Here is a 23,205-nt window from a genome sequence, read left to right as displayed (position 1 = left end):
CAGGCTCCTGAGCAGGGGGACCTGCACCTCCCCTGCCCACCGGAGGGCACTATGCCCAGGGGCCGGCCCACAACAGAGCTAGAGTCACAGACCTATGGAGCCGGTGCCGTCGATGATGGCCGTGACCGTGGACAGGGCTTTGGCGTTGCCCTTCAGGCTCTTGTGAGTGCCCTGGAGAGAGACAGTGGCGTGGGAAAGCCCAGCCGAGCAGCAGCATGAGCGGAACCAGGACAGGAGAGGGGCTGACTCAGGGAAGGTGGTGACTGGGGTTTGGGCTTGAGAGGAGAGGGGCCCATGGTACATTCTGAAGGACTTTGATGGTTTCTCCTCTGCAGGATGGGAGACAGTGAGAAATGGACCTGGAGATGGTGGCCCTGACCAAGCCCCCAGAGTGGTTCCTGGCCCTGGGGAGGTGGCCCCACTTACCAGGTCAGCAGAGACAGCAGTGGTGATGAGCGCGTAGGGGCCGTTGACCAGGCCCCCGCAGATGATCAGCATCACTGGGACGGCACAGAGACAGCCCAGTCAGAGAGGAGGCACCACCCACAGCCCCAGCCCCAGGGCAGGAGCACCCTCTGGCCTTCAGCCCTCCCAGCCCCTCCACCTGCCAGTGCCCCCACGTGGACCAGCCTCATGGGGCCCCCAAGGCAGTGCCTTTCCCATGGCCTGGCAGGACTTGCAACCCCCTCCTCACCTATGGAGCTGGTAATCCCGTCCTGGCCAATGTAGTTGTACAGGAACATCTGAGAGAGCAGAGGGGAGAGGCAGAGTCACCCAGAATCCCTTTGCCGGCCTGGAGCCCTGAGGTCTGGAACAACTGTCTCCTGCCCTGAAATCCCAGAAGGCATCCTATTCCTTTTCCCGTGCATACCCAGATTTCTCTGGTCTTTAAATGTCCCAGGATGGATGGTCTAAAACGTGGTACTCTATCATCTCCCTTTCTCCCGACAGTCTTCTGTCAGATTCAACCTCAATCTCTTCTTTCCTTGATCAAGAAGTTTAGGAGGTGGTCTCCTTCTCTACCAAGGCCAAACAGTCATGAATCTCCCTCTAAGGTCTGCAGTGTGGCTCTTTTTCCCTTTTTTTTTTTTTTTTTTTTTGAGACGGAGTCTCGCTCTGTCTCCCAGGCTGGAGTGCAGTGGCCGGATCTCAGCTCACTGCAAGCTCCGCCTCCCGGGTTTACGCCATTCTCCTGCCTCAGCCTCCCGAGTAGCGGGAACTACAGGCGCCAGCCACCTCACCCGGCTAGTTTTTTGTATTTTTTTTTTTAGTAGAGACGGGGTTTCACCGGGTTAGCCAGGATGGTCTCGATCTCCTGACCTTGTGATCCGCCCGTCTCGGCCTCCCAAAGTGCTGGGATTACAGGCTTGAGCCACCACGCCCGGCCTGGCTCTTTTTCCAAGGTGCCTCTGCTGACCCTCGCCTCTCCTCCCCCGTGTGTGCACAAGGATGCACGTGCACGTGTACACAGAGACATCCATGTGTGTAACGCGTGGACGTGCACACAGGCCAGAGGCCCACATAGGCTCCTGCTCACATGTATTCGCACTTTACCCTCGAGGTTATACGCACCATGGGGGCAGCCAAGATGAGCATGACGCAGCAAGTGGTGGCCCTGCCATTGGTGTAGTCAGAGATGAGCCCTGCCATGATGCCGCCTGGAACACACACCCACTCACACACTGCCTCCCAGACAGGACCACCCATCCCCTCACCTGGCACCCCAGCTGTGCCCAGTGCTGGCCTGGGCCTGTCAGCAAGAACCAGCAGAGCTGCTTTGTCCGCAGCCCTCCCCTTCCTCTAGTGCCCATCACTACTGGAGACCAAATAAAAGAGCATCTTTCTTAGGCCCACCCAGCCAGGCAGGAGCGGAACTGAAAATAAACCCAGGAGCCATTTTTCCTCTGGTGCCACCTACCCATCGGACCTGTCCCTTCTTCCTGCACCCCACAAGAAAATAGGGGAAGGGAGGCTGCTGGCAGAGCAGGGCAGGGCCTCACCTATGATGCCACCGACATCAAAGAGTGTAGACAGGTCCCCAGCCTCCTTGGCACTAAAGTGAGCTGTGGAAAACACAGGTATGTGGTCAGACCTGGGATTCAGGACAAACATCCTGAGCGTCCCAGCTAGAAGCCCTGCAGAGCATGATGCAGGCCACTGCCCCCTCTTCCGAGGAAGAGCTAGGGACGTGTGGAGCAGGCTGGCCAGGGCCACAGGGTGAGAGTGCAGCAGTTTGGACAGACGCCCTCCTGGTCCCATCCTGTATTGCCCTCTTCCCCTGCAGGATGACCTTCGCCCCCCAGAACAAGCCCTCCCTGGCAAGCCCTGGGATCTGGCCCCCAAGCCTGCTGTCCTGTGGCCACCTTTCCCCTGGAACGCAACCTGAGGCTCAGCCCAGCCCTTTCTCTGCTTCACTGGGGCCCTAGCAGCACTAGGAGCTCTTCCCGTTTACCTTAGGCTGTGCCTAAGGTACACAGAGCCAGGAAGGAGACTTGCACGGACACAGGGGCCTCAGGTAACAGGCCTTGGCTCCATGTTTTAAAAAAGGAATGTCCAGAAGCCGAGATTATAGCCCCACCCTCGAGATTGCCTCATACTCTGAAGTCAGCACCAAGGCCACAAAACAAAGTCACGGTGTCCAAGAAGCTGCCCTAGTGCTCCACACTGTCAGAGAGAGAGGCCCCGACAGAGCTGCAGGGCAAGCTACGGCTTGAGACTTGGCCATGAGTAATTCCTACAGTATCCTGTTCAGAGCAAGCACAATGTGTGTCAAGGCGCTGTTGCTCCTCCCCAGGGCTGGGAGGGAGGGGAGCAGTCCTGGGTGAGAGGTCCTCAGCCCTGGTGGAGCTTGGAGGCTCCTGGGGGCGGGGCAGGGCGGGGTGGGCTGCTCTTTGGTAGCCTGACCTATGGAAAAGCCGAGACCCAGGCCAGGTGGACGTGAAACATCCTTTTTCAAGTGATCTCATCTGTACATCCCTGGGCAGGGGCAGCAGGGAGTAGGTCCAGGAGACAGGGCAGAACACCACTGCAGCCCAGCAGACCCAGGCATAGGGGTATCAATCCCATGAGGTCCCACTGGGAGACCACCATGGTCACCACCAGGCTACAAGGAGTGGGGTCGCTCATTAGGCCCTCTTCCTTGGACTGGGGACAGATCCAGCAGGCAGGCCTTTCCTAGCACCTGCCAACCCTACCACCTATGAGCCAAGCAGCCTGGAGGGGGCTTCTCCTACACTAAGGGCTAGAGAAGAAGATAGCAAGAATTGCAGAACAGAGCTCTGAGTTCCTAATCCCCAGCTCGGTTCCAACGGAGGGAAGGTGGCTGGAGTCAGGGTCTGGGGGTAGTGTGCTGGGTTTAGCTTTCATTTAAATAAAGAACTAAATCAAGCTCCTTTCACTCTAGGAGAGGTTCAGCAGGAATTCTGCCTATATACTGGAATCACAGGTATCACCATGACCGGCTTCCTCTCCCACCAGAGGTGGCCTTGGCCTCCTCAGAGACCCTTTCTCTTGGACTTACCCACATTGGAGATGTAGAGGGGCAGCCAGTAGAGGAAGGTGTAACTGACCAGCTTGGCAAACAGCAGACACAGAGAGAACTCGACCACGCCCTGGGGAGTGCAACAGGGGGCACATGGGAAGGGGTCCAGAGGTCCTGGGTTCAGTGGTGGCCCCGAGGGGTGCTCAGCACCACCCCAGTACTTTCCATCACCTGCCACACAAGGCAGCCTCCAACACATCCAGTCCCAAGAAAAGCAACATGACCACTGTGCAAGGTCGTTTCAAGACAAGTCTCCCACACTGCCCTCCCCAGGCAGGCTGCCCAGCTTACATCTCCCCTATAAAGAAGTTCCAGAACAATAGATCACCCAAGCACCCCATCTCCTCATCACCAACAGAAAAATATGGAGAGTCCCCCTCTTTCCTCCATTCCACAAACTTCTTACTGGGATCCGGAGCGCCCCAAAGAAGTCAATGGCAGCAGGCTCTTCGCATGGCCCCTTGGAGGTTTTGGCCACAGTCTCAAGGCCGCTGTCTCTGATAGAGCAGGGACTGTTCCCAGGGTCCTCAGGGTTGTCCTGGTTCTCAGCTGGCTCACCCTGAGCAGAGGAGATGAGCCCTGATGTGGGTGCGTCTGTGTGCTGCCTCCCACCAGCTGAAGGTGTAGCCCAGGCAAGAGACACTGGCTCCCAGGATGGGGAGGCACATGTTCGTCTCGGGCTGGACTGACATGCCAGACCCATCAGGCTGTAGGGCCAACCCATGTGCCTAGCACTGGGTCTGTGAGGTCAGTGAGGGCCAGAACTCTCTGCTCTGGCTCCCCAGGCCTCTCTGCGCCCAGCGCTCTGGATGGAGTTGGAGGGCAGGGACGGGGCTGGGAGGGCTCACACTCACATGGTGCTGAGGAGGGGAGCAGTCCACATCTTCTGGGTCTGGAAAAAAAAATCTCCTTCTAAGAAGCTTCCCAACCCCCCAATCCCAAGGTGATTGCCAGGCCTTCACCGTGCACTGGGTCTAAGCCATCCCAGGAACCGGCCCCACCTCCAACTCCTAAGGTGGCCAGTGTGTGTCCCAGCAGGAGGGAGCAGGGCCTGGGGCTCAGGAGATAGCTTTCTAGGCCTGGCTTTCCTAACAACCAGCTGTGTCACTACTGCCTCTTGGACTTTAGTACTCTTAGCTACAGAGTGGCTCTCATACCTGGCCTGGCTAGTGCACAAGGCTACCTGCAGCAAGTGGAGAGCCTGGTCACTCTAAGAATGTCCCTTCAACTCCACCTTCCTTGCTCACACCGCTCAGGTTCAACCAGTGCTTGCCAAGCACCTCCTATGGGCCAGGCATTTTAACTATGGTGTCCCAGTGAAGCCTGCAGAAGTCCTACTAAATAGACGTTATTGTTACTATTATTATTTTACAAATGAGAAAATAAAGGCTCTGAGAGATTGTCCAAAGTCACAAGGCTGGTCCTCCCACTCTGTGACCAGCAGTCTTTCCAGGAGATCCAGCTGCCTTCTCCCAGAAATCGAGACATTCTAGGCTCACTTGTGGGTCTGTGGGGAGTGAGGGGCCCACTCACGTTCGATGAGGAAGAGGAAGGTGATGACGCCCATGATGGCAGTAATGATGCCAGGCACGACGAACGACAGGCCCCACTGCCCGTTCACCCAGATGCCGGCGATCAGGGAGCCCAGGATGTTGCCCACAGATGTGTGGGAATTCCAGATGCCCATGATGAACCCCCGCCTGGAAGGGAGGGAGAGAAGGGAAGAGGGTAGAAAAAGTAAAAAGCAAAGCACATTGTTCATAGCAACGGCCCCATCCAAGCTCTAAAGCTGGGCTGACTACAGCTTCCCCAAGACACCAAAGACTGAGCCCCAAAGCCGCAAGTCAGCAAGGAGTGGGAGACCTTGGGTGGTGTCAAGCAGGTGGCTGCAGGGCCTGGGGTCTCGCTCCCCCTGCCCAGCTCCCTGAGTGAGTGCCGATAGGAGCTCGAGCCACGCTGAGGGCGTGCGGGCCCGCCCTCGTGCTTTTCTGTCCCACCATCTCACTCTAAAGCACTGTCCTCAACCAGGGACATCTGGTAACAGCTAGAGATTTTTGATGATCACAACTCGGGGTGTGCTACGGCATCCAGTGAGCAGATGCCAGGAAGGCTACTACTAAACAGCCTGCAGTGGTAGGACAGTCCCCAAACAAGGGTCTAGTAGCCCAGAAAGTCAGTAGTGCCAAGGTTGAAAATCCCTTCTCCGAAGCAACTTTGTTTTGCACACAAGCCAATTGGGGGGGGAGGGGAAGGGGAGTTTTATAGGCTTTTTGTCTTTGTTGAAAACAGAAATTCATCTATTATTAGAAAAAAGCATAACTAAGGTTGCCTGCTGTATGGGTTAAAGCCTCACCAATGAGAAAATCAGTCCTGCTTTTAGCCACTGCTAAGTATATGAACAGCAACACAGAGGCCGCTTTCTGACCCTTCCCTCTGAAATCACATCAGAGGCCACAGTGACCAGCTCGGGACTCCCAGCCCTCCCAATCCTTCCCACTCCTCCTCCCTTGTCACACTCACTTCCCCTTCCCGAACCAGTTGCCAACGCAGGTCACCACAGAAGGCCAGCCTGTGGTCTGGACGAGCCCATTACAGACCGGCAGAGGGGGGGGGGGGGGGGGGAGCAGACCTGGGCTGAGCGACTGGCTCCCTGCTCTGACCACTCTGGGCTGAGGAGGTTCAACTTTATGGCCAAGGAGCCCTCCATACCCCACACTACAAACCTTGCCCTTCCCTTACACACATGCCACCCCTCCCCAGTGTCACGAGCTGGCTTCCCTCGCTCAAGATTGTTCAAGCAGAGACCAAGCCTCCCGGGCATCAGAAGTGACCACGGCATTGTGCTCAAGGCCAACTCTCTGAGTGAATAAATGCGGGGGCAGTAGGACCAGGAGGTGGAACTCAGCGCAGTGTAATAGAGAGCACCAGACAGGGAGCCAGGAACACAGGCTCCCATCCGCTGTGAGCGGCGGTCTCCCAGGTCCTTCCCGAGACGGGAACACAGGCCCAAGTGCAAGACAGTGACTCATACCTGGATGACCACAAAGTACCAGAGCTCGTGGATGTTCCAGAAATATCCCAGGCCAAAGAGTGAGGTGAAAAGGCCACTGAGCAGCATTCCAGCTGAGAGGTAGTAACGGAGCGGAAGCCGCTCCCCGAAAACCCCACTGGGGAAGAGAAAGTTGGATCTGTGGTTAAGCTCCTCGGAGTCCACCTCAACTCCCTACCACATTTCTGCCCCCACCACACTAGGAAGTGGCTCTGGCCAAGGTCACACCAATGACTTCTGTGTTGCCATGCGACGGGGCCAACCTCTGTCCCCCACTGCTTCTGTGACACCGGGCCCATGCTCCATGGCTTTAGCCTGCCCATCTTCCTCGCTTGGCCAGCCACTCTCTGTCGTGTGTTTTCCTCTCGGAGCAGCCTTTTGCATCACTTTTATGGTTGTAACAACCACCCATAGGCTAAATAGCTCCACATGCGTATCTTCAGGCCTGATCTGTCTCCCAGAGCTTCACAGTCAGTCGCAGCCAGGTGCCTCCTTTATTCAGATGCCCCTGGGGCATTTGAAACCCAGTGCTCTTAAGCTGAATTCCTCTTCCTCCTCCTGCCAACCACCCTGACGCCTTCATCATCCTGCTATCCTTATCTGAGTGAACGCCACCCCTTGGCCACTCAAGCCAGGCTCAGAGCTCCCTCAGACTCCCGCCCCTCCTCCCCACCCCTCACATTCAGTCTCCAAGACTCACCGGGCTACCTCTTAGCTAGTGCTCCAGTACATCACCTCTTTCCACTTCTATCACCACTATGGTAACACAAGCTCAACAGCTTGGGCTGTTGTCAAATTGGTCCCTCTGTGTGACCAGGCTCATCCACCTCAGCATCACTCTCAGAGTGAGCTCTCAGAAATGCCCATCTGGATAGGACGCCCTGGCAAAAACCCTTCCATGCATCTCTGCCCGTGGACCTCATGTGCAAATTACCTCAGCCCTCAGCCCTGCTGCTACCTTCCCTACATTGTCACTCCCTCCATACACCCACCCGCAGTTCCTCCCGTAGGTCATGCTGCTTCTTCACATTTGCCCTACTTGCTCTTACTATTCCTTCTGCCCAGGTCTCCATCTGCACCACTGCGCCCAAGTCCCTTGCATCAGGTCAGGCACCATCTCCTCCAAGAAGCCTTCCCTGACCCCTCTGCTCTAGCTCAGCTTGGACTGAGTAATGACCTCGGAGCTCCCAGAATACCCAATGGCCACGTCTGTCATGGAGCCGGCCACACGTTTTAGCACCAGCTGCCGATGCATCCATTGCCCCCACTAGCCTGTGAGCTCTTTGGAGGCAGTTTGCAGCTTTATTGATCGTGGCTTCCTGGCAAGGAACAGCATGCTTCCCGCGCTGGTTTGGACGCAGCAGAGGACAGGGATTCTCCCAGCTATATGTGCACGCAGGGCCCTCCTTCAAGGGTCCCAGTCCATACCTACCAACTGTGATATGTGAGTGAACAGACTCAAAGGCAACATCCAGGAAAACCTTTCCAGGCAAAAGAGCTGCTACCAGTGGGAGTCTACCAGGCGAAGGAGCAGTCTCTGCGACCGTGGTAAGGCAAGGGTGGCTGTGGGTGGACCGTACGTGCAGCATCCCTGATCTCACTCCCACACTGGGGAGCCATCACTCCCTGGTGGGAGTTCGCTTCAACCCAGCCGCCCCCAGGTTCCTCAAGGGGAGGTAGCAGCTCTAAATCCTCCTCTTGGTCACAGGCTCAGCCTCTGTCCTTACCTGATGAACATGCCAATGGCATAGGCGACGAGGAAGGCGTTGTCCACGCCCGCCAGCAACTCCTTGTAGTTGTCCTTGTCTGAAAGCAGATGGGAGGAACAGAAAGCTGACTGCATGGATGCCCCTGCAGGAAGCCCTCCCTGGACAGCCCCTTCTCGAGGAAGAGGGAATGGGGAATGGGAAGAGCGCCTTGCCCTGTTCTTACCAAATGGGGCCCAACTGCACCACATGGTGTCATTGAGACTGTGAGTATCATTGATGGGTTGGATCTGCTCCGAGCAGTTCTGGTGCAGACGGCTCTGGAGAGGCAATGGGACACACAGGTCAGGGGTTGACCCAGAGGGGAGCAAGCAACCACCTGCCCCAACCATACCAGAGACACTGCCTCCTAACCAGATTCCATGTCCCCCTACTGGCACCTCCTCCTGCAGAAACTGGCTGCAGGGGAAAGCGGCCACATCAGAGCCATGAGCAGCATCCACATAGCCCAGGGGCCCTGCACGCTTATTCCATCTACAGCCACCCACACAGCTGTCTTGGGGAATAAACTCAAAAGGAGCCTCGGTGGCCATGGGAAGGGGTAAGGACGGTTATGACAGTATGCTTCTGCACTCCTCCTTGCTGCCAGCCAGTCTCACTTTGACAACACTGATGGGCTTCCTGGACATGTGATAGCAGGTGTAAATGAGGAAGGTCAGCAACAGGATGGAGCCTCGGAACCTGCAGGAAGGGACAGCATCTGTGTTAGTGGGAAGTCAGCCCCGGCTGGAAGTTCTGGGCCGGCATCCCCGACCCGTGTCCCCTCTGGCAGTCCCAGGGCCTGGACACCACCAACTCTTTCCTTCTTGGTGCAGAGGCCAAGGGGAGGCTGGGAAAAAATGCCCAGAGGCCAGGGTGCTCAGGGGACCTGTCTCCCTGGTCCCAACTCCTGAGGCCTCTGTTGGAGCTGGCTCGGCCCCAGCTCATGGGAAGCACCTCCGCCTGCTCTGACCAGCTGGCAGCACCTCTGCTTTTTGTCGGCCTCCCTGAGGTCAGGGCGCCTGTGTGTGTGCGTGTGTGCGGCAGAGGTGGGGGCAGCGAGTTCGAGTGGTTTTCCCATGTCTGAAATGATTGGCAGTAGGAAGGAGACTGAGTCAGTCAGGAGAAGTGTCTGTTTTTAAAATGAGGTCGACACTCCTCTGAAGCTTCCACCAGGGCAGACACAGCACCTCCTTCAGCCAGGTGGTAGTTGGAAAAGAAGTGGCAGTGGGACAGCTGGTGACAGACCCAAGCCTTCTTCTTAGTCCCAGTCCGTCCATCCCACTGGACAGAGCCCATTCTTTCCATCTGTGACTCACACACATGTGCTCTCTCCCACTCCTCATGTCTCGTCCCATGCCCTGGCCCAAGATGGAAAGAACAGTCCAGTTGGGTGGCACTCAGCGTTTCCACTGCGCCCCGGCTGCTCCCCGAGCCTGAGGCCTGGGGAAGGACCCCAGAGCCCTGCTGAGTCACTGTCTGCTTCCTCGCCGCAGCCAGGAGCCAGGACATGCATGGAAAATAGGCCTCAGTGTGGAGCCCCAGTCCAGGAGAAGGGGCCAGGAGTTAGACGAGACCCAGGGCTCACTGAAGACTTCATGGAGAAGGGTCAGGCAAAAGGGTGGGAGGGCTCCTGAAGCTCTTTCTGTCCTGGCTCCAAGAGCCCAAGGGCGGGACACTGGATGCTCCCTCTGCCTAGGAATCCTCCTTCAAACCCACTTCCCCCAAATGTGGCATGAAGCAACAACCACGACCACTTGGGAAATAAAGGGGCATTTCAGCAAAGCCCGAAATGGGCTTGGGCTACAAGGCTCCTTCTCACTTTGCCCCTGGATCGAGCTTCCTACCTGAGTCCCCACATCTGTCTTCTTGAGAGACTGGAGTTGCTCCTGCCCCTCCACAGCTCTGCTAAAATGCTTTCAGTGCCTTTCCATCCCATCCGGCATGAAGGTGCAACAGTGTAGTGTGGAATGCAGGCAGCTCCACACCCCAGTCTCTCTGACCACCGGTTCCCAAAGGCGCACATGGGGGTCAGAGAGGTCCTCTAGGGACTCCGGTTGTCTAGGGAAGCTGGGGCTACTCCAAGTGCCTGTCACAGTGACTGACATGGGCAAGCTTGTGGCAACCATGTTTTCCAGGTTCCACCGATTGCCATACGGCTCATGACTCTTAGTTCAGGGACTTCTAGAATCTGAGGGAAATCCTCTGAGAGACTTTGAAGAGGTTGTCCAGCTGGCCTTCTGTAAAGAGCAATGGATGGAAGAACCCTGCAGCCCTACAGATAGCACCCACCAAGCCCTGCCTGGGATGCACCTGGTTCAGGGGGAGGCAGGAAGCTTTGCGTGGCACCTCTCACTAATTGCCTGTGTAGCCTCCCGGGAATCCCTAAGCCTTTTTTTTGCCTCTGGTTTCCTCATCAGTTACACATGGCTGCTAGCATCAACCCTGTCTGTCCCACAAGAGAACACAGCATGACTCTCCCCCAGTCCCCAGGTCCCTGGTTATATTGCCGGTAAGGCTCCCCAGTCAGTGGGACCAGCCTTCATGACCACATGGATGTGCCAGGGCCTTTGCCAAGGTGTTTGACCACTGACCATGGTGACAAATCAGATCCTCTCAGTGTCTGAAAGATCCCTGGGGGCCTCGGGGCCCCAGCTATGACTGTTCTTTCATCACAGGCTCGACAGTGAAGCCCTTGCTGGCTACGTAGCCTGGTGTTGACTAGGAAGCCAGACTGCACCTCCACACTCATGCTGAGCCCTCCCAGGGCTGGTCAGAGCCAATGGGGGCCCGGAGGCACAGCCTGCTGCCAGCACCCCTTCCCCTCCCACCCCACTCCCCCCGCTGCACTGTGTCAACTCCAGTCTGCCCTCCCCGACTGCCCTGCTTGTGGCCCCAGATGTTCTTCCTTATTTGCCCCATGGCCCTTTTGTCTGGAGTCCTGTCCCTGCCAACCTCAGTAGGAGGAGCTGTGCCCATTTCTAACATCTTGATTCTCTTTGGCCGAAGCGAGGCTGCTCTCCCATGCATCCCTGTGCCCATCCTGCGCCAGGCACCATGCTACAATCTAGCACTAGCAAGAGAATCTGTGAGCGGGATCTCCACCTGCCTGGGCGCACAGGTCAGCCGGGAAACAGTTAGACCTGGTGTGATGACACTGTAAGAGAGAGCCCTAGATGACACAGAGGAGAGACTCCGAGCCAGAAGGAGGGAGCAGTGTCGGGAAAGGATTCCTGGAGCTGAGGCTTCAAAAACAAGCAGGATGAGGCCAAGCCAACCACAGCTGGGGCAGGGAGGACTGCCAGGGAGAGGAAGCAGCGTGCACAAAGGCATAGAGGTGTGAAATGACACTACCTGTTTGGGGAACTCTGTCCCAGTGGGGATATCTGAAGGGTGAAACTAAGTCAAGCAGAGGAGCAGAGGTGCTGGGAAGGGCAGGGGCCTCAGGTGGCATGGCGCAGGGCCTCAGATGCCAAGCTGTGGCATTTAGGCTGTCTGTGGAGGTGATGGGAAGCCACTGAAGAGAGCGGGAGCTCCCAGGTCAGCGGCTCTGAACCCCAACCAGCCTAAGCCAGGTGAAGACCCAGGGCTGTGCCCTGTAGGTTTTGGTGGGAAGCGCAGACAGGCTTCCTCACTAGGGCTCAAGGCCAGTTCCCTGGGCCTTTTTCATCCTGCCAGCCACTCCCAGGCACATGGCAACATCACAGGGGACCCCAGGTGGTGGATGTCTATAAGAGAAAAGAGTAAGGACTTGGGAATCAGGCAAAAGCTGGTTTCATTCCTTACATCTTTTTACTCAACGGAAAAGCAGAGTCTTGTCACCTTTCTCAGAACTACTGATGGGTTAGTGAGATGCACCTAACCAGTCTGAAATTGCTCCTGATGCCCAGCGAGCGCTTAGATGACAGCTAGTGTGCTTCCAATTTTCAGATGAGGAAGAAGGGCTGGAGGGGTGGAGGCAGCCCACATTGCTCTGTTAGGGGAGCCAAGTGGGGTCGGGGCTGAACCAAACTCTCCTGGGAAGTGGAGGTTCTAGGCCCTGGATTTACCTGGAAGGCAGAGATGTGGCTGCCAGCCTGGGACCCTCCACCCCACCTCCCACTGTGCATAGCTGGGTCTAGATAAACATAAGGATTCTCTGGCTCCTAGAGCTCTGGCCTTGCCTGTCTGTGGTGGGCTCTAGGGCTTCTTGGGGACCCTACAGTGGGACACAGGGGAGACTCCAGCCCCGGGGCCCTCCCACCTGCTCCCCTGGGCAGACAGGCATGTCAGCAGGGGTCCCCACTTACATCCCGAACCCTACCAGAACCCTAGGTAGGTTCCTAGATTCCAGCCCCGCCCTCCTCCAGGTGGTGGCCTGATATCCCTGTCAGCTCTGACCCCAACTCTGAAATCCACCACCTGGGGTCCCCCATGATCCTGCTGGTAGAAAACCTGACACACCCAAGATAGCAGGAGAGTCATGAGTCTTGGGGGTGCAGGGGGTCCTCAGCTGTGTTGTGTGACACTAGGCCTGGCACTGGCCTCTTCTGGGACTTCCTTCCTGGCCTCCAGAGGGATGGAGGGACGAGCTCAAAGTCACACCACTCGCTGGGCATGGTATAGTTGGAGCTGGGCCTCCTCTGAGTCTGGTGCTCTATCCATTCCCCATTGTCAGGTGTTCTAAGAGAAAGACCAAGGTGCCATGGTTCACACGAGACTGGGAACTTCGGTCAGGTTAAGGGCTAGGCTAGACGGAGGCCAAGATTGTCAAGCTCACACTAGCTACAGGAAAGCAGCTGACGCGCTCCTGCGTTTAGAACCCGCAGGTTTCACTTCTCCTGTCACCAGTGCTTTCCTCATGAGTCAAGAGGTCCCAGAAGAGAAGCAGGGCACAGAATATGAACAGCCAGACCTTGCCTAGCTGGCCCCAGGGTGGCTGTGACAGGGAGGATGGCAGCCCAGGGGCTGGGCCAGGCTGGGCAAGTAGGCCAATGACCAAAGGATGGAGGGAAAGAATCCCGGCTGCTCCAGATGGGGTGGCTGTCTGATGACCCTCAAAGACTTTGTTAGCAAGAGGTGGCACTTCTCAGAATCCCACCTCCCCCCACCGGATACTGGTTACTGAATAACCAAGTTAGATAGAGAGGTCGACTAGCTATCTCTTAACTACTAGCTGACAGTGCAACCTACTCTTTCAAAGAAGCCTGATAATAACTTTATTGATCTCGTTGAGACTTTGCACTAGGAATGCTTCTGGGGTAAAAATCAAGAAACGGCATCTCCCAAAGCAGCAACAGATTAGAAACAAACAAACAAAATCCCCAAAAGACCAACTGCCACCACCACTGCAACAGCAAAAACCAAGAAACAGCCCAGCAGAGGGACGCTGCCCCCGGGAGATGTCAGAAACAGCCCCTGTTCCCCAGTGGCTCCCTAGCCACTCCCCCGTCCCAGGCTGGGCTGGCTGTGGCTACAGGTGACTTTGGCACTTGTCCTGAGAAAATGGACTCAGTGGCCTCTTCTCGGATGTGACTGTTCTGAGACTAAGCAGATCTGAAAAGGATAGAGGGCTGGGCACAGTAAGAACTTGGCTAGGGTCAATGGTGACAGTGCCCACCTCCCCCCGCCAAGCCCTCCACCAGCACTGGGAGACACCCTGCTAGGTAAAAGCCAGCCAGGAACAGATACCACAGGGGCAGAGCCCTGAGCCAGGCCTTTAGCATGCAAGACAGGACAAGGCTCCCTCTGGGAGGCGCAAAGCTCTCCCAGGGCAGCAGCCAGCCCCTCAGGGAACCCTCTGTTTGCTGTCCTTCCTCCAGCTGGGACGTGGGTGCATGCTCAGAGAGATCAAGTTGACTCAGAGCTTGCCCCGAGAGCCTTCCCAGAGAAAGAAGCCATTGGCCAGGAGCCACAAGGAACTCAGGACGTTTGAGAAGAGATTGGTGGCTCAGATGACAATCTGTTTTAGGAAAGAGGAAAATACAGGATAGATTGTTTTGCTTTGGGAAGAAAGCTGAGTAGGGGACCCTGAATGGTCAGGCAGAATGAAGACAGGCTTCACGCTGCAGCAGGGGCTCCGATCAGCAGCCAGAATAACGGGGAGGGTGGGAGTGTTGGTGGAGCTCAGAAGAGGCAGCCAACAGGTTTTAACTTGGTGTCTCTTCTGAAGAAAGGTTGTGTAAATAGCACTGATGGAAGCATGTTGATGATGGCAGAGCTGCAGTCCTGCTTAGAGGGGTAGGAGGATGGCCTTCCTTCTCCTGAGCAGGAAGGGTCCAGGGACAAGACCTGAGCCAAAAGCCAACAGGAGAGTAGTGACACTGCTCCCCCACCCCCCGCCCCACCCCCCCCACACACCAACTTAGTGTCTGAGTCTGTTAGTGACTCAGATCGGAGGTCCTGGGCTTCAGGGACTCTACGCCTGGTGTCTGTCCTCAATTCTGCTGTTACTTTGGGACTGTCAACTCCGACCCCAGCTCTCAGTTGATACAGAAAGTTGACTGGAAAAAACAAGGCCTTGGCCAACCACACAGACTATTTCGAAACCTTGCTGCTACCTTCTAGACCAGCCCACAGTGCCTGAGTCAGACAGCCCCACCCCAGGCCAGTGAGGTGCACGCCAGTCCACTGTAGGGAGGGAAAGAGGAAACAGCAGGGTGGAAGAGGAAGCCCAAAAAGCAGCTGGGGGAGAAGCTGTCACAAGGGGTGGGGGATGGGACCTCCACAGGCTCATGTGCCCCTTCTGGGGGGCTGGAGTAGGGATCATGGGCTGAGCCTCCAGGTTCTCCCTAGGAGCCCTCATTTCCTATTCCAAGCAGCCTCTTCCCATCAAAGCTCATTTTAAGCAGCCCTTTCTGCTGCCCTTACCATGCACCTCTTTGCAGTCAGCAGGAAAGTAAGATACGAGAGAGCTAGCCCACAGAACAAGGAAACGGACCTCAGACTTCAAGCAAAATTGGCTGAGTCCTTATTTCTGGTTCTGCCACTTCATGTGACATTGGGTAAGTTGTTGTACGTCTCTAAGCCTCAGTTTGATCTTCCTTTAAATAAGATCATACACTCCTGCTGAACGAGAGTGTTATAAAGATTAAATGAGATATCCTGGATGTGAAAGTGTCTGGCACACAGCAGGTTTTCTCTCGGTATGCGTTTGAATGTCTTCCTCCTGCATCCTCCTCAGGGTGGGCACCAGGAACCGGCAGTGAAAGCCCTTAGCTAACGCCAAAGGGCAGAACCATCCATCCTAGCTCAGCAGTGGCCTTTTCCAGCTCACAGGGGAAGATCGAGGTGTGGGGAGCTCACAGCTCCTGCTCTTCCTGCCTGCCCAATTCGCCCTCCTGCCCATTCCTGCTCATCCAGCTGTGGTCACGCTGGTATTTACTCCCACAGGCTTTTCTTCTGCATGTTCTGGGCTGTCCCCTCAGAGGGCCCCGGGAAATGGGCCCAGCCCCATAAAGACCAGCCACAGTCATCTCCCATGCTGCCAGGTGCCCCCAGACACACCCACACAGACACTGGCACAAAAGGCAGGAACCAGCCAGGCTCCAGGCTGGGGAACCTCCGGGTGCTCTGTGGCTCTGAAACGCCATGGACAAGCCATTCATCATCATCCTGCCAACGAAGGCCTGACAGGAGGAGCACAGCAACATCTTCCCGGGCAGAAACTCCACCGTCTCTGACTCTTGCTTGGATGTCTGCAGCTGTCTCCACACACCTGGCGCCATATGACTCCCAGCCTCCTGTCTAGGGGCGCCCTTTGTTCCTGCCAGCTGGAGCTACATGCTACTACTTCATAGACAGGGGATGGGCCATGTCTCCACTTGCATGCCTTTGCCAGCTCTGTGACCTCTGCTCAGAACACCTCCAGATCCAAGTCAAAGACTTCCTTCTCCTAATGGAGACGAATCTCTTCCTTCACAGAAATGTATAAGCACCTAGCCAATACCAAGTATGCTAGACACTGGGCTAAGTGCTTTAAGCAGTTTCTCATTTAACTTCACCAAAACCCTGCGATATAGGTACATCATTATTTCCATTTCATAGATAAGGAAATTGAGCCTTATTGGAGATGTTAAGTGATTTGTCCAAGGCCAAATGGTCATGTAATCTTTTCCCCACCCAACACTATCATTAGGAAGGCAGTGGAAAGACCACGGGCTTACGAGTCAGACTAATCTTGATTCCAACTCCAGCTCAGTCATTTATCAGCTGTGTGGTGCTGGACAGGCTTACGTAACTGCTCTGTGCCTCATTATACTCATATGTTCCACAGAGAAGCTAACATTCACCTTGCAGTTCCATAAGAATTACAAATAAACAATGCCTGGCACAAAGTAGTAGGAAAAGCAAATAGAATATAGTCAATCATCAGTGTTTACTCAGTGCTTCACACCAGCCTGGCACTGACCTAAGTACCTTACACATAGGACCTCATTTCAACCTCAAAACACTCGTGTGATACAGGTATTATTATTACCCTCATTTTACAGAGGAAGAGTCCAAGGCCCAGGGCCAATCCACTTTCAGCTTCCTGTTCTGTCTTCTTCACTTCTTAAATGGGGGACATGTGAAAGCAGTTAAATGTGACAGAGACTTGATTTCTCATTTTCAGACTATAAGTCTTTATTTTTATTTGTCTCCACCCTGGACTGTATTTTGTTTAGCACAAGAAAGGTGAATTGGGTTAATATGTATCTGTAATAATAACATCATCATCACTAATAATGATGGTAAAAGCCGCCACGTATTCCATGCTTCCTGTATGCCAGGCAATGTAAACACATAATATCTAACCTTTTATGTGTTAAATGCTCAACAAGTCAGTTTTCTTCAAAATCTCCCCAAATGACTTCTGCACTCCCCTCGCTGGTCCTCTGAATGACATGGCACATGGGAAATGCCATCCTTTGGCACTCAATAAGCAGAGCAGGGCCTTCTAAAATTGCTGACTATGCGTACACACCCTCTCTCCGGCTTGATTCTTAGTTCCAAGAAGGTAGAACCCTGTCTTGACTGTCTTTGCAGGCCTCAGAGCTCAGCATAATAATGGACCTACAGAAGAACTACATGACATTTAGTGTTTGATAGGAATCCAAACCTAAACTTATCTGGAAGGAAGGAAAAGGATACCTGTTGAGTACCCTCCAACAGCCACAAGACGTCAAGAATATTTCCTTGTATTATCGCATTTATCCTCAAGAACCCATCTGACTTTTACTGATGAGGAAACTGGGGCTCAGCAAAGTCAAGGCTCACAGTGGTGAAAGGATTTCAACCCAGGTCTGTCTTAAATCCCAGAGATGTTGGGGAACACAGTAGCTGAATTCACACCTTGAGAAGTGTGAAAGTGAAGAGTGCTGGAGGCTAGAGAAAGTCATGTGACGCATATTACTGAGCCCTTCTAGAATGCTAGTGTGTTCTAGATGGTTTATGATGATCCACCCTCCCCACTCCCCATTCTCTCTGAAATGTTAATTACTTTGGTTAAAAGATATAGCCAATATACTTGAATGAGACTCTACTAGGTGCAACAGTGGCAGAGAAGTATGACTTTGTATACATCATATTGAAACCTGTTTTTGTTTATTAAAAGGAAAAATATTACACATAAGAAAAATGACTGGTTGCTCCAGAATAAGAAAGAGAATAGTGAAGCTCAAATCTGAATGGACAAATTTGTAGGTTTGTAGAAAGGAAATTTGATTTGTCTTATAGTACATGCAAACAATAAGTCTGAAAATAAGCAATTAAATGCGTTAAAATTTTGCCAAAGTTGGCAAAATCTTGATGAGTTTGAATATTTAATTTAAAAAGAGGGAGGGCTCCTGGAAAACCACAAAGATTTGTTCTTTCATCTTTTGAAAAGAGAGGTGCTAGAAATAATTAATTTATTTAATATGTTAATATCGATCAATTGCTCGGAAATAATTGTCAAGTCAAAAGAGATGCTCAGCCTTCTCTAGGTTAAATCTATATTGGTAAAATAATATTATTTATCTAAATATTTGAGAAATTATATACTATATGAGTGTTGTGCAGATTTCTCAATGCCCTCTCTGTACATGACATGTTTCTATTTATCAGCACCCTGATGGTGCCTTCCTTGATGACAACAGTATACGTGTTACTAGTCACGATTTCAATTATTATTTAAAATGTTACAGGAGCCTGGGCACGGTGGCTCACGCCTGCAATCCTGGCACTTTGGGAGGATGAGGTGGGAAGATAAGGTAGGAGGATGGCTTTAGGCCAGGAGTTTGAGACCAGCCTGGGCAACATAGCCAGACCCTGTCCCTACAAAAATAAAAAACTTAGCTGGGTGTGGTGGTGCATGCCTGTAGTCCCAGCTACTTAGGAGGCTGAGGCAAGAGGATCCCTTGAGCCCAGGAGTTTGAGGCTGCAGTGAGCTATGATTGTGCCACTGCACTACAATCTGGGTGACAGGGCAAGACTCTGTCTCGAAAAAATAAAATAAAAAATAAGTTACCGGGCTGCAACTTTCCTTCTTTAATTTAAATCTAGCATCTTCCAGGCCACTGGTTTCCAACTGGAGTTGTACATCAGCCTTTCCTATGCAGTTTTATTAAAATACAGATGTTTAGGACTTACCTCAAGCTTACTGAGGATCTTCAGTCGATATTCTTGGCATTTTATGTAAATTATATCTCAGACATTTTATCTATTATAAGATTTTTTCTCTGCAAAAGTCATGTTCATTTTTATAAATTAATATCATGTTCATTGTGTTTTTTGAAATTAGCCTTATATTTTTAGACACTGTCTAGATTTTTTTGTTGTTTGGATTAGCATCTTTTTGTTTTGCATACCACAGAAGCAACCAAATTTCCTTGTCAGTTGTATTATTCTTGTCAAGAATTTTTATCAGATCATTCATTCTTGAAAATTATCAGTAATAATCAACACTTTTAAAGTCTCTGTCACCTACAGATAGTTTTTATTTTACTCTGATGCTTCTTAAAGGCTCTGTATTCAGTTATAGAATAGAGGGGGAGTTTTTGTTTTCTGTTTTTTAAGAGATGGGATCTTGTTGTGTTGCCCAGACTGGAGTGCACTGGCTATTCACAGGCATGATCATGGTGCACTACAGTCCCACACTATTGGGCTCAAGGGACCCTCCCACGTCAGCCTCTTGAGTAGCTGGGACTGTAAGCACGCCACTGGGCCTGGCAGGCCAGAGTTTTTATTTTTAACAACCGAGAACTGTCTCAGAAAAGCACTGTACTAATTGTTCTCGGGTATAGGCTTCTGATGGCACCACTTAGACAACACTAAGAACGTACTAGTGGACTGAGTCAGGAGTTCCAGAACTCTTTAGTGAAGGAGCAGATAGGTTTTTGAGATTGCTAACCCAAGATTCAGCGGAACAGAATTAATCACACCAGACTGCATGAACTGCTGATGGATGACTGTCTTCTAGGTTCAGAATATTGTTGATGTTGTTATAGTGTTCTATCTTCTGGACATATAAGGAAGACCTTTCTCTTTCTTCTTAGGCTATATTAAAACCCATAACAACTTAGTAGATTCTACTTTCATAAACTGAAATGTAACACTTATAAATATATTTTTCTCCCTACCTGACTCCTCAGAATTCAGAAACTCTCATGGAATCTTCTTGCTTTTCATGGCAATATGGTTATGTGTACGGGTTCAGTAAGTTTTTTTTTTTTTTTTACCAGTACATAATTAGAAAAATCGGTTATTCAACCAAGACCTTGCCTGGATGTTGTATTTGATCAGGATGTCTATTTAATCAGATTCAACCAGCCTCCTTTAAAAACTGAGGTTCACTCTATGGAGCCAATACTAAGAAAACCCTTCCAAGAAAATGGGCTTACTGGGTTTCCAGGTTTACAAGCCAAAAGGAAGGTCACTCCCTGGCTGGCCCAGAAACTTTAGGATATTTTGGGGATCCTGAGAAGAGGAATTTGCCCAAATATATCAGTACAGTAGGTAAAACCTGGTGGAGACAGTTTCTTGACTTGGCTTCTAATGTCAGGACAATAAATAATTAAAGGCTTTAAAAAATCGAATCTAGGATTCCTTATGAAAACTTCCAGTCAAGTTTATTAACTTAACAAGGGCTATAGGGTAAAACACACTTGTAGTACCTATGTACATAATCAAGTCAAATTCAATGAGACCAGCTTTATTTTGTGATCAAGAATAATCTTTCTAAGAAATTCAAAAAAAATCAAAACAGGAGAGACTGTAGAAAAACAATGTATATCCACGGAAAACTATGCCTTGTCTAGCGGATAGTCCTCCAGGTTATCAGATTCCAGCTTTTAATTGACCTTGAGCTATTATAAAATTCTTTGAAGTGGTAGGTAACTGAGAAGTCACGCAAAATATGCCTATGAAGATTATTTCAGTAGTCTTCCCTCACAATCTGTAGAAGACCAGTTTGGTCTCAATATTCCTAACCTATAAATGAATATGTTCTTTAGATTCCCTTTCTGAAATTGTAAAATATACATAATGTAAATTTTGCCACTCTAACCATTTTCAGTCTACGTTTAGGTGGCATTAAGTATGTTCACGCTGTCTCTCAACCATTACCATCATCCATTTCGTGACCCTGTTCATGTTCCCAAACTGAACCTCCATACCCATGAAACAATAGTTCCCCAATCCCCCTCTCTAAATTCTCTTTTGAACCAATTATAACATCTTCTGGCTCCTTTATTATGAGTAAAAGAAAATCTTTAACATGGGTTCATTTTTATGTCTTTGTGAGTCAGAATTTTAACCTTTTTCTGAAAAATAACTTTTAACAGTCTCCAACTCAAAAAACACTAGGTAGATAATCTAAATTGGTGAAGAAGGTTAGAATTGATGAGGGCTCTCAACAAGTAAAAAATGTGTAGGGTAGCCAATTGTCTCATTTTGCCCAGGATTGAGAGGATTGCCGACAAAAGACTGTTTCAAAACCAGGACAAATTGGCCATTTTAATAGCATCTGCCCTATTTAAAGGGGACTCCTCAATCCTGTTCATTTAGTTTGGAAATTTAGGCCTGGTATTGCCACATCATCCATTTTTCTTTTCTTTCCTTTTTTTACTTATAGAGACAGGGAGAGGTGTGAGCGGGGAACCCGGGTGGGGGGCGGAGGGGGGGGGGGTGGGGGGCGGAGGGGGGGGGGGGGGGGGTGGTCTGGCGGTGTTGGCCAGGCTGATCTCGGCCAGGCTGGTCTCAAACTCCTGGCCTCATTCAATTCTTCCATCTTGGCCTCCCAAAGTGGTGGGATTACAAACATGAGCCACCATGCCCGGTCCACATCGTCTATTTTTCAAGAGAAGTCGGGAATCTAGCTATTTTTGTTAAATTTTATTTGTAAATAATGGCAACTAACACAATATTTTAAAAACTGTGCAGACCAAACGGACTGCTCCAGTGGTTGACTGCCTCTAAGAAAGAGTGGCTGAAACCTCTCCACCCCACCTTGCAGCCCAACATGTGGTCCCTGCGGTCAGGAAGAGAATCACTGTGAAGCCCCTCGCCCATTGCTGAGGGGCTGCCCTGCCCTGCTCTGAGAGCTGTGCCCTTTCTAGGTGCTGAAAGGCCTCGAGACGAGCTCCCAGGACCACTGAGTTCTGGCCTTGGCGTTTGAGGGCTAAAGGAGACCAAGAAGGACACTCACAAACCCCAGTGGTCACCCCTTTCCTCTACCATCCCCTGTTCTCGGTTCCCCAGCTTGCGAGCCCAGGTTCCCCAGCTGCTCAACTACAGAAAGGCGCTCTGAAAGCGCCCTGGGTGTGTGTTAGGAGGGGAGGATGGAAACGGGAAACGCTGGAGACCCTCCCCGGCAGGCAGCCTGTTCTTCACCAGTGTCACAGAGCCAGCGTCGCGGGGTCTGGGGGAGGGCGGGCGGAGTTAGGCAGGGAGGGTTATCAACCTCCGAGGTGGGCGCCGCTGGAGGAGCCCGGGACCAAGTTCCGCCAGCACCCCTGGCCGAGCGGCGACGCCAGGGCCGATCTGGGGGTGATCTCCGAGGCCCCTCGCGGCCCCCCGCAATCCCCAAGCCCGGGAGGTCCTGGTGCACCTCCCTCCCCTGCCCCGCTCACCAGCTGTCCCTGGAGAAGGCGCGGAAGAACCAGACTCCCGGAGCCAGAGACGACCGCATTTTGCCCGACCGGTACCCAAGGCTGAGTCGACCGAGGAGGCTACGGAGCTGGGCGCGTGTCCCGGGCAGGACTGGCTGTCAGCGGGGTTTAAATGCCCCGCCGGCCGGCCCGCCCTGACCCCGCGGCCGGAGTACGGCAGCGCCCGCCCCCTTGCGCCTGACCGCCCTCGGGGTTGGGTCCAGCGCAAACCTGCCGGTCATCCCTAGTCCGGCTGCTGGCACCGCAGCGCTCCGGTGCTTTGCTTCTTGGCTATGGCCCGACAGCTCTGAGGTGCTGGGGCTCCTCTTTCCGCCCTGCGCTTTCTGCCTCACCGCCCGCCGGGGAACCGAAAGCAGCAATCTGGTCGCTGTCCAGTGTGACGTGCCTGCCCGCCTGCACTACCCCGCAGCGCTTCCTGTCCTGAAAAGCCGTGGTCTCCGACACGGGTGGGACACCAGATGCCGGAGGGCTGGAAGTCACACTCAGCGGCCCAGCATGACACTAATCTCAGTACTCGTACCTTCTGGGAGCGCAGGAGTTTTTTTCGTGGGCAGGGGCAGAGGGGCGACAATATTTGGCCCAAACACAGCACAGGTTCAGGCTGGGGCTTCCTGCCCTGCTCATATTCCACAGGACCCCACTCTTCCCCTACTTCACAGACACTAGCCCCACGCGCTCCCGCCATGACAATGTGGCAGTCACTCCTGCTCTGCCTTCTGGAGGCAAGCAGCCACCAGGCAGACTTCTGTGGTCCTGAAAGTG

The 23,205-nt window shown here is 52.7% G+C and overlaps 1 protein-coding gene across 3 annotated transcripts in view; it reads right to left on the bottom strand.

The window, feature by feature from the left end:
- The window catches only part of SLC37A2 (solute carrier family 37 member 2), a 28,932-nt gene extending 6,142 nt beyond the window's left edge, over nt 1–22,790 (bottom strand). For 2 of the 3 annotated variants that reach the window (XM_023208550.3, XM_023208551.3), the window contains exons 1-15: nt 22,405–22,790; nt 8,956–9,037; nt 8,523–8,616; nt 8,318–8,396; nt 6,574–6,708; nt 6,062–6,139; nt 5,075–5,241; nt 4,396–4,433; nt 3,948–4,100; nt 3,521–3,611; nt 2,001–2,063; nt 1,573–1,658; nt 695–743; nt 427–500; nt 93–171 (exon numbers count right to left, since the gene is read on the bottom strand). In XM_023208550.3, the coding sequence (XP_023064318.1) occupies nt 93–171; nt 427–500; nt 695–743; nt 1,573–1,658; nt 2,001–2,063; nt 3,521–3,611; nt 3,948–4,100; nt 4,396–4,433; nt 5,075–5,241; nt 6,062–6,139; nt 6,574–6,708; nt 8,318–8,396; nt 8,523–8,616; nt 8,956–9,037; nt 22,405–22,463 (1,327 nt within the window). In that variant the 5' untranslated portion in view covers nt 22,464–22,790. The remainder of the gene's footprint in view (nt 1–92; nt 172–426; nt 501–694; nt 744–1,572; nt 1,659–2,000; nt 2,064–3,520; nt 3,612–3,947; nt 4,101–4,395; nt 4,434–5,074; nt 5,242–6,061; nt 6,140–6,573; nt 6,709–8,317; nt 8,397–8,522; nt 8,617–8,955; nt 9,038–22,404) is intronic. The other variant, XM_023208552.3, reaches the window with a different exon arrangement.
- Nucleotides 22,791–23,205: the final 415 nt, after the last annotated feature.

The sequence above is a fragment of the Piliocolobus tephrosceles genome, chromosome 13 (assembly GCF_002776525.5).
Source record: "Piliocolobus tephrosceles isolate RC106 chromosome 13, ASM277652v3, whole genome shotgun sequence".
NCBI classification, from domain to species: domain Eukaryota; kingdom Metazoa; phylum Chordata; class Mammalia; order Primates; family Cercopithecidae; genus Piliocolobus; species Piliocolobus tephrosceles.
The sequence above is the reverse complement of the archived record's forward strand: the minus strand, read 5'-3'. Positions and strand labels throughout refer to the sequence as shown.